We start from the raw sequence: 12,638 nt of genomic DNA on the forward strand, positions 1-12,638 counted from the left end.
TCATCCCTAAACCTTTCCCCATCCGCCTACCCTGGTCCATGGAAAAACTGTCTTTCACGAAACCAGTCCTTGGTGCCAAAAAGGTTGGGACCGCTGACCTACAGGGCCCCAGGTCTGGGCTCCTTCTTTCCGGCCCGATCCTAGGGCGACTTGGGATCCTGGGTGAAAGGTGAGCAGGGAGCGGACCATGATGAGCTTTGAATGCCAGGACAGGGAGTCTGGGCTTCCTTCTGAAGGTGTTGGGGAGCCACTCATGGGTTTTCACGTGAGGAGGCAGGCAGAGGTGGTATGGCCTGGAAGGCTATGGAGGTGCAGGAGTTTGTCAGAAGAGGTGGCCTTGGATGTGAGCGGCCCCAAACAACCCAGACTGACCCACTTGCTGCCTGTAAGGAATGATGAGGGGTGCTGGGGTGCTGAGGAACCAAGACCACAGGACTCAGGTGTGGGCCTGGGGTGGTCCAGAACCCCAGGCTTCCAAGAAGGCCCCAAGATCCAGCAGCTTCAATGCAGGAGAAAAGGGAGGAGGCCTGAATCCACACCTGGGCCCAGGCTGGGCCAGGGAATCAGCGGGGAGAGAGAGGGAGGGTACTGGTTTCCATTTCCCAGGGCAGATGTCAGGGGCAGGGTTGGGTAGGGTCAGGCCCAAAGGGCTGAGGCCTCGGAGCCATTTCCTCTTTCCCACAGTGTGGAGCTATGTCACTCCCACACACCTAGACTCCCACCCACCCCACCCCTGGTGTGCACCAGGTCAGCCCTGGCTAAGGGATATGGGAGAAAGAGGCTTCAGGAACCAAAGCCCCCTCCCTTCACCCCGAATCCCATGGTGCCTCAGGAGGGAAAGGACTGAAAAACGAAAGGGAACCAGAGACAGGGTTCCTTCAGCTCACAGCAGCCTATTCAACTCCATCCTTGATGCTAAACTGAATCCCAGTCCAGCTCCAGATCCAACCCCGGTCACAGACCTGACCCCCACCCACTCCTCCGTCTCCAACTGCAGACTCAACTCCAGCCTTAACCAAGCACAGAACCTGAACCTGACTCCAACCAACCTCCACGTCAGGGACAGTCCCCACATCATCCTAGCCGCACTCCCAATTCTAACACTTACCCTGACCTTTACCCCATGCCCAGGCTCAGCTCCACCCTGACCCGGACCCAAACTTGAATTCGAGTCCTAACCTGAACTCCTACCACTCTCTGCTACTTCATCTTGCCCTAAGGTGACTCCAGCCCCACCTGGAAACCTATGAGTGGGCTTAACCCAGCCTCCACGCTAGCCCAGCTCGAGTCCACCCAACCCCAATTCCAACGGCAGCAGCAACCTCAGCTACACTCCTCCTGGTCTGTACCTGTGCTCACCTCCATCCCAGTCACATTAAATTCTACCCCGATTCTAGCCTTACCTTCAACCCAAACTCCATCCTTAAGCCTACTGTACCCTGTCCATATCTAACCCTCCACTGGTGTTCACTCCCACCCAACTCTCAGCTAGCAGAGGCCACCACATGGCTGTTCTGGATATGTAGACTTCAGCATATATACACACCCCTCACACATACTAACACACTTCAGTTCACACATACACCTCTGTGTACACACACACACATACACACACACACACACACGAAAAGGAGGGAAGTTTAGTCTGGTTCTGAGGATTAGCCTGAGAGGGCAGGTTAACCAAGTGTTTCTTGCTCCTCCCTGGGGTTGAACCCCTTTGAAGTTCCCTCCAATTTCCCCTTCAGTGTTGACTCTCCCCACCCAGGGATTCCCACCCCCACCTCTTTGTTTGGAGCCTCCCTGGCTTCCAGCCAGATTGATTTGTAGACTAGAACAAAGCAGCTCCCGGGGCTGCCCTTCCCCTGTGTCCAGGAGGCTCTGCTCAAAAAGAATATAATAAACATGCACTCTGCTGGAGGACAGAGTTCATGGGGGTCAGAGTCTAGAGGGGCAAAGACGCACACCCAAGTAACTCAACTTGACAAGATCCCAGGTAGGGAATGTTGTCTGGTTCTGTGAGAACAAAGAGAGGTTATTTAGCTGAGGATGCAGTGGGGGTTACTGGATCTGGGCCTTAACGTTTAAGTAGGAGTTCATCTAGTGAAGAGGAAGGAAAAACTTTCCAAGGCAAATGGAACCACGTATTCGAAGTCAGAGTTGAGCTTGGCAGGAAAGGCCAGGATGGAGGATATTAGGCTGAGTTAGTTGTGGCAGAAGGCGGGGGGTGGGGTTGTGGGGGGGGGGTCAGAATAAAAGAAAGGGATGCAGTGAAGGGAGGGGGAGATAGTGAGAGAAGCTGGGGTAAAGGGAATCAGGAAGGAGGAGAAAAACACATTCGAGGATGATATGAACCTGCTGGATGGACAGGGGGCAGACCCAGCACAGGATGAGAACAGACTGTGGCTCAGACCAGGAGGCTGCTCCCCAGAGGGGCCAAAGGGAACCAGAAGCTGCTGTTGCTGTTGACCAAAACAACACTAACTCAGAGGTCTGTGCTGTGTGCTTTCTGTGTGCCAGGCACTGAGGTGAGCGTCTTTCTAACCTCATTAATTCTCACCCCCATGAGAAATGCATTATCATGTTGGTCCCCAGAGAGAACACAGGGAGCTCTGAAGTTCAGAGATGGCAACAATTTGCCCAAATTCACCTGCATCGAAATGGGGCAGAGGATGGAGCTTGAACCCAGGCCTATGGATGACAGAGCTGAGTCCTTTCTCAAAGTCACAGTGGCCAAACCTAGTACCTGCCTTGGTCGTCTCATCTCTCATGATTTGAAGCCCCCTTGAAACCTCCTCCTCCCCCCAGGCTGAATTACTCACATTTCCCCGCTTCTACCAGGCCTATTTTACTTCCCTGCTATCCCACATGTGACATTCTGTGCAAAAAATGGCCTTCTACCTTTGGCCCCTTCTCTAAGAAAATTTTCACCCATTCTCTAAACCTGAGTGCTGGCACAACCTCCTTTGGGAAAATTTCCTGAACTGCCCTGCCCCTGGGCTGGGTGAATGGCCCCTCCATTCCCCTTGCCCACCCACTCCCCTAATAACCCTGCACTGCCCCTGCCTGGGCCTCCCTCTTTAAGGGCTGGGTGCAGTCTGCAGCCCCACCCTGGCACATGGCCTGGCCCCGAGCCATCAGTGAGTGTGAGTAGTTGGTGAATGAATGCAGAACCCAGTCCAGTCATGGGTTAAAGTGGGAGCCCAGGGAGGGGCTGGGGCTCTGACGCTTCCCTGGACTGATCTCTTATCTGCCAGGGCGGTCTTGAGCCTTATCTGATTAGGATTGAATTGACCAGCAAGCAGCTGAGATGCTCATCAAGACTCCTGAGTTACTCAGTAACCCTGCCCCTTTAAAAGTCCCACTGTTTCCCCCTGGCATCCAGAACCAGTCACTCTTCTCTCTTGGGTGCTGCCGCCATGAACACCTTCCTGCTGTCCGCCCTGTGCCTCCTTGGAGCCTGGGCCACCCTGACAGGAGGAGTCATCGTGAAGGTAAGTTCTCTTTCCCCACCGTTGCCCAGACTACTCCCCACCTCCAGGGTCCAGGGCCTATCCTCTGATAAAGCAACCCCTCCCTGGGGACTGGGGGTGGGGTATGTCTAAGGATTGGTTTTGCCCCACGGATCTCCTTCTCAGTCCTGCCTCTTACACCTTTCATTTTTAAACTCATAGAAAGATCAAGAAGAGAGAAGAGAATCAGCCAGGGAAAGGCAAGTGACTAGCCAATTTACAGAGTGCTTGCTGTGACCAGGCTCTACTGGGGCCCCAGGATCACTTTGGGAAGAAGGGATTGCTAGCCCCATTTCTTAGAGGGGGAAAAATGGAGGCTTAGAGTCTGTAATTTGTCATGGGCACGTGGTTGGAAAGTGAAGGAGCTCAGTTTCATTCTAGACCTTACTTCTCAGCTAAAGCCCTGACCTGGGCCTCAGAAATCACCTGGACACCCTGAAGGTCCTGACGGGAGGGCGTCCCTACTGGTGTGGATGCCAGCTAAGAAGCCAGCCTGGCACCCATTAGGGGCCCCACTCTGGCTCCACAGCCAGGCCCGGGAGGCCTTTTATTGCTTCTCAAACAGCCAGGCACCAGGCTGGAGCTGGGGCCCAGGGGATCAGCCCACACTGCTCTCAGGCAGAGGTGAAGACTACCTGGGTGCAGCCTCGTGGATCAGGAAGCTTGGATCTGGTCCCAGCTCCGGGTCTCTCCCCACAGATCCGCACCCACTCGTAGACACCTGTTGTGTCCCTGACACTTCGTGTCTGTTTTCTCCATGCCTCATATAACATGCAGAACCTAGGCTCCCGGCGTGTAATGACCTGTTCATGATTCCAAAGCAAAACCAGGATCCAAGCCTAGTGTCTGGCTGTAAAGCCTGAACTCTGACTACCTCATATTGCCCCGCGGCGGAGCACCTGGCTCCCATATGCCGCAAACACTGCTTGAGCGCCTCTGGGCCGGGAGAGGGGTCACTCCTGGGGGAGGCAGTCAGGGAGCAGGCTGCAGCCTGGCCTCACACTCCGGACATGTCTCTCTTAGGATGGAGACTTCTCCTTTTCTCTGGAGTCGGTGAAGAAGCTCAAGGACCTCCCGGAGCTCCAGGAGCCTAGAATCCCTAGAAATCCTGTTGGACCCATTACCTCCAACCTTTGTAGCTTGCCTACTTTTCCCGAAGAACTCAAGCCTCTTTGCAAGGAGCCCAACGCCCAGGAGATCCTGGACAGGCTGGGTGAGTAATCCTCTCTCTGAAGAGCCCGGGGGCCCATGGATTCCCGGATTTGTAGCTCTTGAGGGAGAAGTGTGTTCTGATTGGTGGGATTCCGAGGACGGGCTCAACTCTGATTGGTGGGTCTGTTAAGCCTCTGTTGTGCTTCCGGGTTCTTCTGGTCTCAGCCGTAGCACCTGTCTGAGTAGACTCTTCTAATTGGCTGGCTTGAGTGGTACTTGTGTCCTGGTTTGTTGCTGAAAGCCCCGCTGGTCAGAAAGGACAGGCCTGGGTTTCTCCCGGGTGGCGGATGTCCAAACTCTGGCTCAAGTGAGGAAGGGAGTTTTGGGGAAGGGAAGCTGCTCTCACGGGGCTCCGTCTCTCCCGTCTAGGGGCCATTGCAGCGGATCCAAGCACGTGTGAGATCTGTGCCTACGCGGCTTGTGCTGGATGCTAGAACAGATGGTACTCTCTGCCTCCTGTCCCTCCCCCGCAGGGCGCTCCTCCTCCTCCTCACAGCTCAACCTACTCCGAATGCAGGAGTGAGGAGAGAGCAGCCTGAGGGGTGCCCAGCCCCTGCCCCCACCGGAGCTGCTGATGCTTCCCAAGATCCATGCCCACCCGCGGCTAATAAACCAAATTCCAGAGCCCTCTTTGTGTTGCGTTTGTTCCTTCTTTTATCCATCAGCCTACTCATCACACTTTAGGGATGCCTACCCTGCCCTCACGAGCTCAGGGTTCAGCGTGCTATGTGCAAGCATCCACTCTTTCTGCTAAGCCAGCACCCTCTTGGGCTGCCTCCTTGCACAGACGCTGGGGACTTGAATCCACCATCCATCAATGGGGAGGTGGAACTTCTGCTTTTTTTTCACCATCCTCGGGGTCATCAAGGCCACGAAACCACAGGAGAGCACCTGAGCTGCTTTGGATGACCAACACAGGCACGGAAGGGCTATGCGGTCAGCCTCTGGCTGGAGAGTGTTCAAGGGGCCTCAGGATCTAGCCCCACACTGACCACTTAAGCGCTGCCTCCTGCCTGGCCCCCACCCCCACCCCCGCCCCTCCCCTCGCCCCTGCCCCGCTCCCCTTGCCCCCAGGGCCCACACCCCAAGCCATAGTTCTCACCGTATCCTGTGCTCCACTTTCCACATTCCTGACCACATCACTCCTGCTCAGGGGCCAAGTCCTCATCCCCGTGCCTCCTCTCAAAGGGCAGCCTTTCCTCACCCTTCCAGGAGAAGTCCTTATGCCCCCTCATCCTTGCTGCTCCCTGGGCCTCCCTGTGAATCAATGGCTTCGGAGTCTAGGGAAGGCCCTCTGAGCCCCGGGGCAGGTGAAGCCCGCCACGGGGCTGATCCTGTACACGCAGGACAGGGCAAGCAACAGCTACACCGTTTCAGCCCTGTGGTCCTGCTCAGGTCTTCCATGTCCTGTGTGATGTTTGGAAAGTCGCTTTCCCACTCTGAGCCTCATCTCCTCCTCTGTAAAACTGGGATTGTAATTGTACTGGCTTCCCAGGATGCGCTAGTGGTAAAGAAACCTCCTGCCAGTGCAGGAGGCATAAGAGAATCGGGTTCCATCCCTGGGTCAGGAAGATCCCTTGTAGAAGGAAATGGCAAGCCACTCCAGTATTCTTGCCTGGAGAATCCCATGGACAGAGGAGCTTGGCGGTAATAGTCCATGCAGTTGCAAAAAGCTGGACATGACTGAAACAACTTAGCATGCACACACAGAGCACACACCCAGACAAGGTGAAATAGTGTGTGTAAATGTGTGTGTAATGCAAGAAAAGTTCAGATGCAAACAGGAGAGAATTCAATAAATGGTCAAAACAACAAAATAAAATACAAAGAACAAAGAACCGTAGAGGGAATGAGGGAAAAGGAGGCAACCAGGGTCCTTCTTAGGGAAGGAAGAGGAAGTGCCCCAGGGTGATTCTGGCAGGATTCCCTAGGCTTCAGGACTCAGAGGGTGAGGCATCTTCAGGGCAGAGGTCAGTAAGGCTCTGTGAATGGGGAGAGAAGGCAGGGCGTTTGCATTAGCCCTTGGAATTTGCACTGGGATGGATGTAATTTCAAAATCAGTGTGAACGGAGAGACACAGAAGGCATTTCAGAAAATGGATGGGGTTTAATGCAGACACAGAATCAGGAAGGTTCACGGCACTGGCATGGTTCAGCCTGGACGACATAGAGCCCAGGAGATGCACAGGGCTGGGTTTGAGCTTGACCTTGTCATTGATAGGCTCTGTACCCTTCTCCGAGACTTGGTTTCCTCATCTGAGAATGGAGATGGTAACAGATCCCTCCTCCCAAGGTTGCAGGGGCACTTGATGAGAATGGTGGTGGGTCAGAAACACTTAATGCTCCCACTCTGAAGCCAAACTCTGTCAGTTCAGGCATTGCCTGTTACCAGTTGTGTGACTTTCAGCAGGTTAGTTCGCCTATTTTTTCCTCAGTTTCCTCATCTGTAAAATGGGAATGACAGGAATCCCTACTTTGTAGGGTTGAGTGAAGATTAAAATGAGTAATAGAGGAAAGGCTTTTAGAGGTCCCTGGGGGCCAATGTGAACACTTTGCTGACGCTGTTATTATTATTTCTGTGCAGATGGCTCCACCATGTGCCTCGCATATAGTAGGTGCTCACTCAGTGGCAGTTGCCTTTACTGCCTCCTCCCCAGGCAGATGGGAGACGAGGCCAGATGGTGCTGGGCTCAGTTTAGACGCGAGAGATGGTACTGGGGAGCCTCAGAAGGGTAAGGGGCACTGTTGGAGCAGCGCTGTGGTGTACATCTGGCATGGTGGGCATGGAGAGCCTGCAGGGTGCAGGGCAGGGAGGAATCTCTGGCCTGGCAGGCGCTGTAGGAGTTGGGAGGTAGTGATGACATAGGAAGGAGAGGAGCCCAGAGGGATGTAGGAGGCCTTGCAAAGGCCCCTGTGAGGGGAGCAGAGGAAGGAGCTGGAGTGGCTGCTGGCCTCCGGGCAGCTAGTCTGGAGGAATTCACCATGGCCGTGGCCCTGGGGTCTGTGCTCAGAGGGCACGGCCCAAGGATTTTCTCCTCTCTGGTTGCCTGGGACAGAGGCTGAGGAGGAAGCCACCCTGGGAAGCCCTTCTCCCAGGAATCCCCAGCCTCCAGAAGAGCTCGGAAGGTCCTTAGAGGAAGGCAGTGGCTGCAGGGCATCTTCCCTTGGGTGTCCTCAGCTGTGGCCAGGGCCCGGGGTCACAGGGAGGCAGTCACATGGTGCTTCAGAGCAGAGACCCTGGCCCAGACTTCCTGGGAAGAAGCCTGCTTTGCCACTTTGCTGAGCCTGTGATCCTGGGCTCACTAGCTCTCTCTGTACCTGGGTCCCTCACTCGTAAAGTGGATGTGGTAATAATGAAGTATCTGCTGCCCTGGAGTGTTGTGAGAACTCAGTGAGTTAATATCCGCAGAGACTTCAGAGCGGTGCCTAGGGTGTAGCAGATGCTCAGGAGATGCTGGTATCACTAATATTCCTCAGGGCCACCAGGGTGAAGAGAGAAGGAAGGCCTCCCACCTGGAGCTGGCCAGATGGTCCTGTGGAGCCCAGCAAGGGGGACAAGGGTGCACTAAGGCAGCGGGGGTTGGGAGGGTGGGCACAATCAGCCCAGAAGGGGCACCGAGTGGCTCTTCTCTCCACCTGTTCCACCCCACTCCCACCTTCAGGAGAGAGCCCCGTTCCTCCTCCCATTCTCCCCTATCCTCCCGTCTTCTCCCCTCATCGTCCCCCCAACTCCATCAGGAGCACAGAAGTTCTGGCTCTGCCGCTGGGCCAGGCCCTGAGCTTAGCTTGGGGGTCAGATGGGTCTGGGTGCTCTGTGGCTTTCCAACTCTGTGATCCCAGGCAACTCATTTCCATTCACAGCCTCACTCTTCCGATATGAAACAGAGCTTAATGAACCAACTCCATAGACAAGGAAACCAGGAAAACGCCTAACTCAGGGGTCCAACCCAGCCAGCTTCCCGGGAAGCTCTGCTCCAGCCTCCTGGTGATGAACAAATGGACACCTGGCTCCGAGTGTAGGTGGAGCATCTTTATTCAGCATCAGGGCTGCTCCAAGAACCAAACTCTTCTCCAGCTGTGGGTCCAATTGCTTTGCACCAGATCCAGCTGTCGGGCCCTGGAGGAGAGGGGATGACTGTGGTGGTGGGGACCCCCGGAGCCTGGATGGGAGTAGAGGCTCTGAAGGCAGTGGACTGGTGGGGGCAAGGTTCCTGGGTGAGCTCAGGGCACCCAGGCCATCTCAGCTGCAGCCGGTACAGGCAACATTCACACACAGCTCACAGTCGTCATCAGCGATGGTCCCTGGGTGGAGGAAAACACTTGTCAGCTGAACCTGAAACATCCTTGGTCCAGAGAGTCACTGACCAGCCAGCCAGAGAAGGTCTGCCTCTGAGAGGGTCTGAGGGAGGGGCTTGGTATCTTTGTCACAGGTTGAGAGCAAGAAAGTTTAAAGGCAGAGTGAGGGGCTTGGGCTCAAGTCCCATGTCCTGTCCTCCTAGCAGTGCCTGGGCGAGTCACTCAAACCCTGCCTGCTCAACTGACAGTATCAACCTGGCCAAGGGGTAGTGAGGATAGCAGGCAGGCAAAGGGATTGACCCAGGGCCTGGTACTTAGTAAGTGCTCAGTAAATACTGGCTACTAGAGATGAGCATACTAAGTGAAGTAAGTCAGGCTTCCCTGGTGGCTTAGAGGTAAAGAATCCCCCTGCCAGTGCAAGAGATAAATGCTCAGTCCCTGGATTGGGAAGATCCCCTGGAGAAGGAAATGGTAACCTAATCCAGTATTCTTGCCTGGGAAAGCCCATGGACAGAGGACCCTGGTGGGTTACAGTCCATGGGGGTCACAAAGTGCTGGACAGGACTAAGGGACTACCGAATACCACTTCTATGTGGAATCTAATTAAAAAAAAATGATACAAATGAACTTCTTCACAAAACAGAAACAGACTTACAGATACCCAGAACAAGCGTATAGCTACCAAAGGCGGAATGATGTGGGGAGGGATAAATCAGGAGCTTGGGATGAGCATGTACACACTAGCATATGTGCCTGCGAGCTCAGCCACTTGAGTCGTGTCCGACTCTGTGGCCCCGGGGACTGTAGGCCGACAGGCTCCTCTGTCCCCCGGATTCTCCAGGCAAGAAGACTGGAGTGTTGCCATGGCCTCCTCCAGGGCATCTTCCCCACACAGGGACTGAACCCATGTCCCTGTGTCTCCTGCGCTGCAGGTGGACTCTTTGCCGCTGAGCACCACTGTATATAAGACAGATAACCAACAGGGACCTGCTGTATAGCGCAAGGAACATTACTCAATATTCTGTGATAACCTATATGAGAATCTATAGCTTATAGATTAAGAGGTTATAGATTAACCTATATAGATACAGGTTATAAATTAAGGTTACAGAGAAAAGAATCCGGAAAAGAAAGAATGAATATGGGAGAATGGCATTCTATAATGTATACTATCACGTAAGAATTGAATCGCCAGTCTATGTCTGACGCAGGATACAGCATGCTTGGGGCTGGTGCATGGGGATCACCCACAGAGATGTTATGGGGAGGGAGGTGGGAGGGGGTTTCATGTTTGGGAACACATGTAAGAATTAAAGATTTTAAAATTTAATTAAAAAAAAAAAAAGAAAGAAAGAATGAATAGATGTATATATATAACTGAATCATTTTGTTGTATACCCAAAGCCAACACATTATAAATCAATGATACTCCAATAAAATCGAAAGAAAAAAAATAAGTGCCAGCCAGTCCCTGCATTCTCCTGATCAGCTGTTTCATCCCTCGCATTTCAGCTTAGATGTCAGCCCCTCTTGGAAGCCTTTCAGATTCCCTTTCATGTCCCCAGACAGGAGCCATCTCGCTCCTGTGTCCCCGCTGGGCCTCCCTGGTCGCCCATGTATTGCAGTCATTTTTATGGATTCATTTCCAGTGTCCCTTCCCCCGACCTGTGAAGTCTTGGAGGCAGGCTGATTATCCTGGCCGGGTTGCTGGGGACTGAAGGGGCTCCTGGCATGGCTGATTTCAGTGCCCCAGCCAGGAAGGGCAGGGGCTAAGTTTCTCCCTATTCTCAGCCACTAGGTGCTTAACAGAAGCCACACGAGGTAGAGGACCTGGGGTGCAGGGAGGCGAGAACATGAGGGTCAGGTGGCTCCATGGGGGTGGGGGGACTCACTCAAGGCCTGGAAGATGCTAGCTGCATCCTTAGAGGCACAGATGGGCCGGAGGTCCAGCGGCAGGGCCGGGTGATGGCACACAGAGGGCTGGGGACTCTGGTCTTGCAGGCCGGGGCTGGGCACCCATTGATCCGCCAGGTCATTCAGCTGCTTCACCGATTTCAGCTGGACCTGGAAGCCTTGGTACTAGAGGAGGAAGGAGACCTCAGGCATCACAGCCTGAGCAGGGAAGGGGGCAGGGTGCTGCCAGGAGACCAGGGAGCATCCCTGTTCTCATGGAGTTGAAAAGTCGAGGCGTGGAAGACCACCGGGCAGGTGGGAGGTGCTGTCTGACACTTCACATCCCCCTGTGCCACAGGCTAACTGGGAGATGAGGTTGAGCAAAGCTGTGATCATGGTGGTTCAAGGCATGGGCTTTGGAGACCGGGGTGGCAGGGGGAGAGTTTGATTCAAATTCCGCCGGCTGCCTGTCTCTTCCCCACTCTGAACCTCATCTGACAGGGACAATCAAACTCCACTCCTCCCAGGTGCCTGGTACCCAGGCACTGCCTCCCTCCCCATAACTGCGTGATTGCCCCTGAACTAACATGGCAAAATGATGGCAATGCACAGTCTAGCTGGTTGGCTCCAAGGCCAAGGCTGCAGGGGGAAGATGGCACACCCCACCTCAGAATTCCCTTATTCCTTCCCCAGGATGCCCAGGAGAATGTGCTACCCAGGAGCCCAGTGGCAGCTTGCCACACCGCAGGCAGGCCCTGCCTCCATCGATGGACTTCTTGTAGCCTCACAGCCACCCTGCGAGGAGACCTGCACCCCCTGCTGCCTTCTCCTGGGGCCTTTCTGCATGCTGGGGCCTTTCTCTGCCTGGGCAGTCCCGGTCCCTGTGCCTAGATCCCTCCTGCTCATCCTGCAATGTCAGCTCGAGTTAACTCTCCAGGCAAGCTTCTCTGGTGGCCATCATCCCCTCTCCGCCTACAGAGTTGTGGGAGCATTAAAGAAGTCTCCCTCCCCTTCTGGGCTCTTCAAGGGCAGGCGCTATGTCTAACTCCCCATCTGGCCTCTGACCGGGATGGGCACTTGAGGAGAGCAACGCAGAATGACCATACTTTATTGTTATCATTACTGCCATCGCTGTCATCGGCGTTCCAGCTGCTTCCACCCACCTGCTCTTTTGGCCCCTGTGGTGTGTTTGGGTGTTGGGCTGAGCCCTGGGTCCTGGACTGTTCTTAATGACTTTCCCAGCATTCCCTCTCCATCCCAGCCTCTCGCCGTGGGGACCTTCAGCACAAACCTGGATGTAGACTGACTGTGTGCCCTGCAGCAGCACGAGGAAGACCAGGGCAACCGCACACAGCAGGCACCCTGACACCGCCCTGCTGGCCATCTCGCTCTCTCTGTGTCCCGCCGCCGTCCACCTGGCTCCCACCTGCTTCCTCATCTGGCAGCTTTTTATAGGCTGGCCTCCAGCACCCGTCATTCATTAACTGGTCAGCCAGGGCGGGGTTGACAGCTGGCTGGCACCCTGACAAGCCTGGGCCCACTCCCAGGAAGGGGGTTGGGGGTGATGGGGGTAGGGAGGCCCTGAGAACACGGGAGCGTGATGCTGGGTTGAGTGCCTGCCGTGCGTGCAAGGCATTGTGCTGGTGGAGGGAGGGGGACCCTTTCATAGCCAGGGAGAGCGAGGCCCCAGAGGTAGAGCACCTGGTCTCAGGCAACGGGGCCAGTCGAT

General features: G+C 54.8%; 2 protein-coding genes across 2 annotated transcripts; one reads left to right on the plus strand and one right to left on the minus strand.

Moving 5' to 3' along the window:
* Positions 1-3,416: 3,416 nt before the first annotated feature.
* GUCA2A (guanylate cyclase activator 2A) lies at positions 3,417-5,155 on the plus strand. Its single transcript, XM_068966546.1, has 3 exons — positions 3,417-3,491; positions 4,533-4,722; positions 5,091-5,155. Exons 1-3 carry the CDS (start codon positions 3,417-3,419, stop codon positions 5,153-5,155), a joined length of 330 nt encoding a protein of 109 aa, XP_068822647.1.
* Positions 5,156-8,960: 3,805 nt separating this feature from the next.
* On the minus strand, positions 8,961-12,293 carry GUCA2B (guanylate cyclase activator 2B). The gene is made up of 3 exons (XM_068966720.1): positions 12,201-12,293; positions 10,909-11,095; positions 8,961-9,022 (listed from the first exon to the last, which is right to left on the minus strand). The coding sequence occupies exons 1-3, from the start codon at positions 12,291-12,293 to the stop codon at positions 8,961-8,963; spliced, it is 342 nt and encodes a 113-aa protein (XP_068822821.1).
* Between the last annotated feature and the right edge of the window lie 345 nt (positions 12,294-12,638).

Source organism: Capricornis sumatraensis, chromosome 2 (assembly GCF_032405125.1).
Source record: "Capricornis sumatraensis isolate serow.1 chromosome 2, serow.2, whole genome shotgun sequence".
Classification (NCBI taxonomy): Eukaryota; Metazoa; Chordata; class Mammalia; order Artiodactyla; family Bovidae; genus Capricornis; species Capricornis sumatraensis.

Bases quoted from the DNA above. Each gene is read 5' to 3' on its own strand.
- GUCA2A (XM_068966546.1), top strand. From the start codon at position 3,417: ATGAACACCTTCCTGCTGTCCGCCCTGTGCCTCCTTGGAGCCTGGGCC. The intron at 3,492-4,532 runs GTAAGTTCTCTT...TGTCTCTCTTAG, and splicing joins CAGGAGGAGTCATCGTGAAG to GATGGAGACTTCTCCTTTTC. The intron at 4,723-5,090 runs GTGAGTAATCCT...TCTCCCGTCTAG, and splicing joins GGAGATCCTGGACAGGCTGG to GGGCCATTGCAGCGGATCCA.
- GUCA2B (XM_068966720.1), bottom strand. From the start codon at position 12,293: ATGGCCAGCAGGGCGGTGTCAGGGTGCCTGCTGTGTGCGGTTGCCCTG. The intron at 11,096-12,200 runs GTTTGTGCTGAA...TTCCTCCTCTAG, and splicing joins CACAGTCAGTCTACATCCAG to TACCAAGGCTTCCAGGTCCA. The intron at 9,023-10,908 runs GTGAGTCCCCCC...TCCTCCACCCAG, and splicing joins TAGCATCTTCCAGGCCTTGA to GGACCATCGCTGATGACGAC.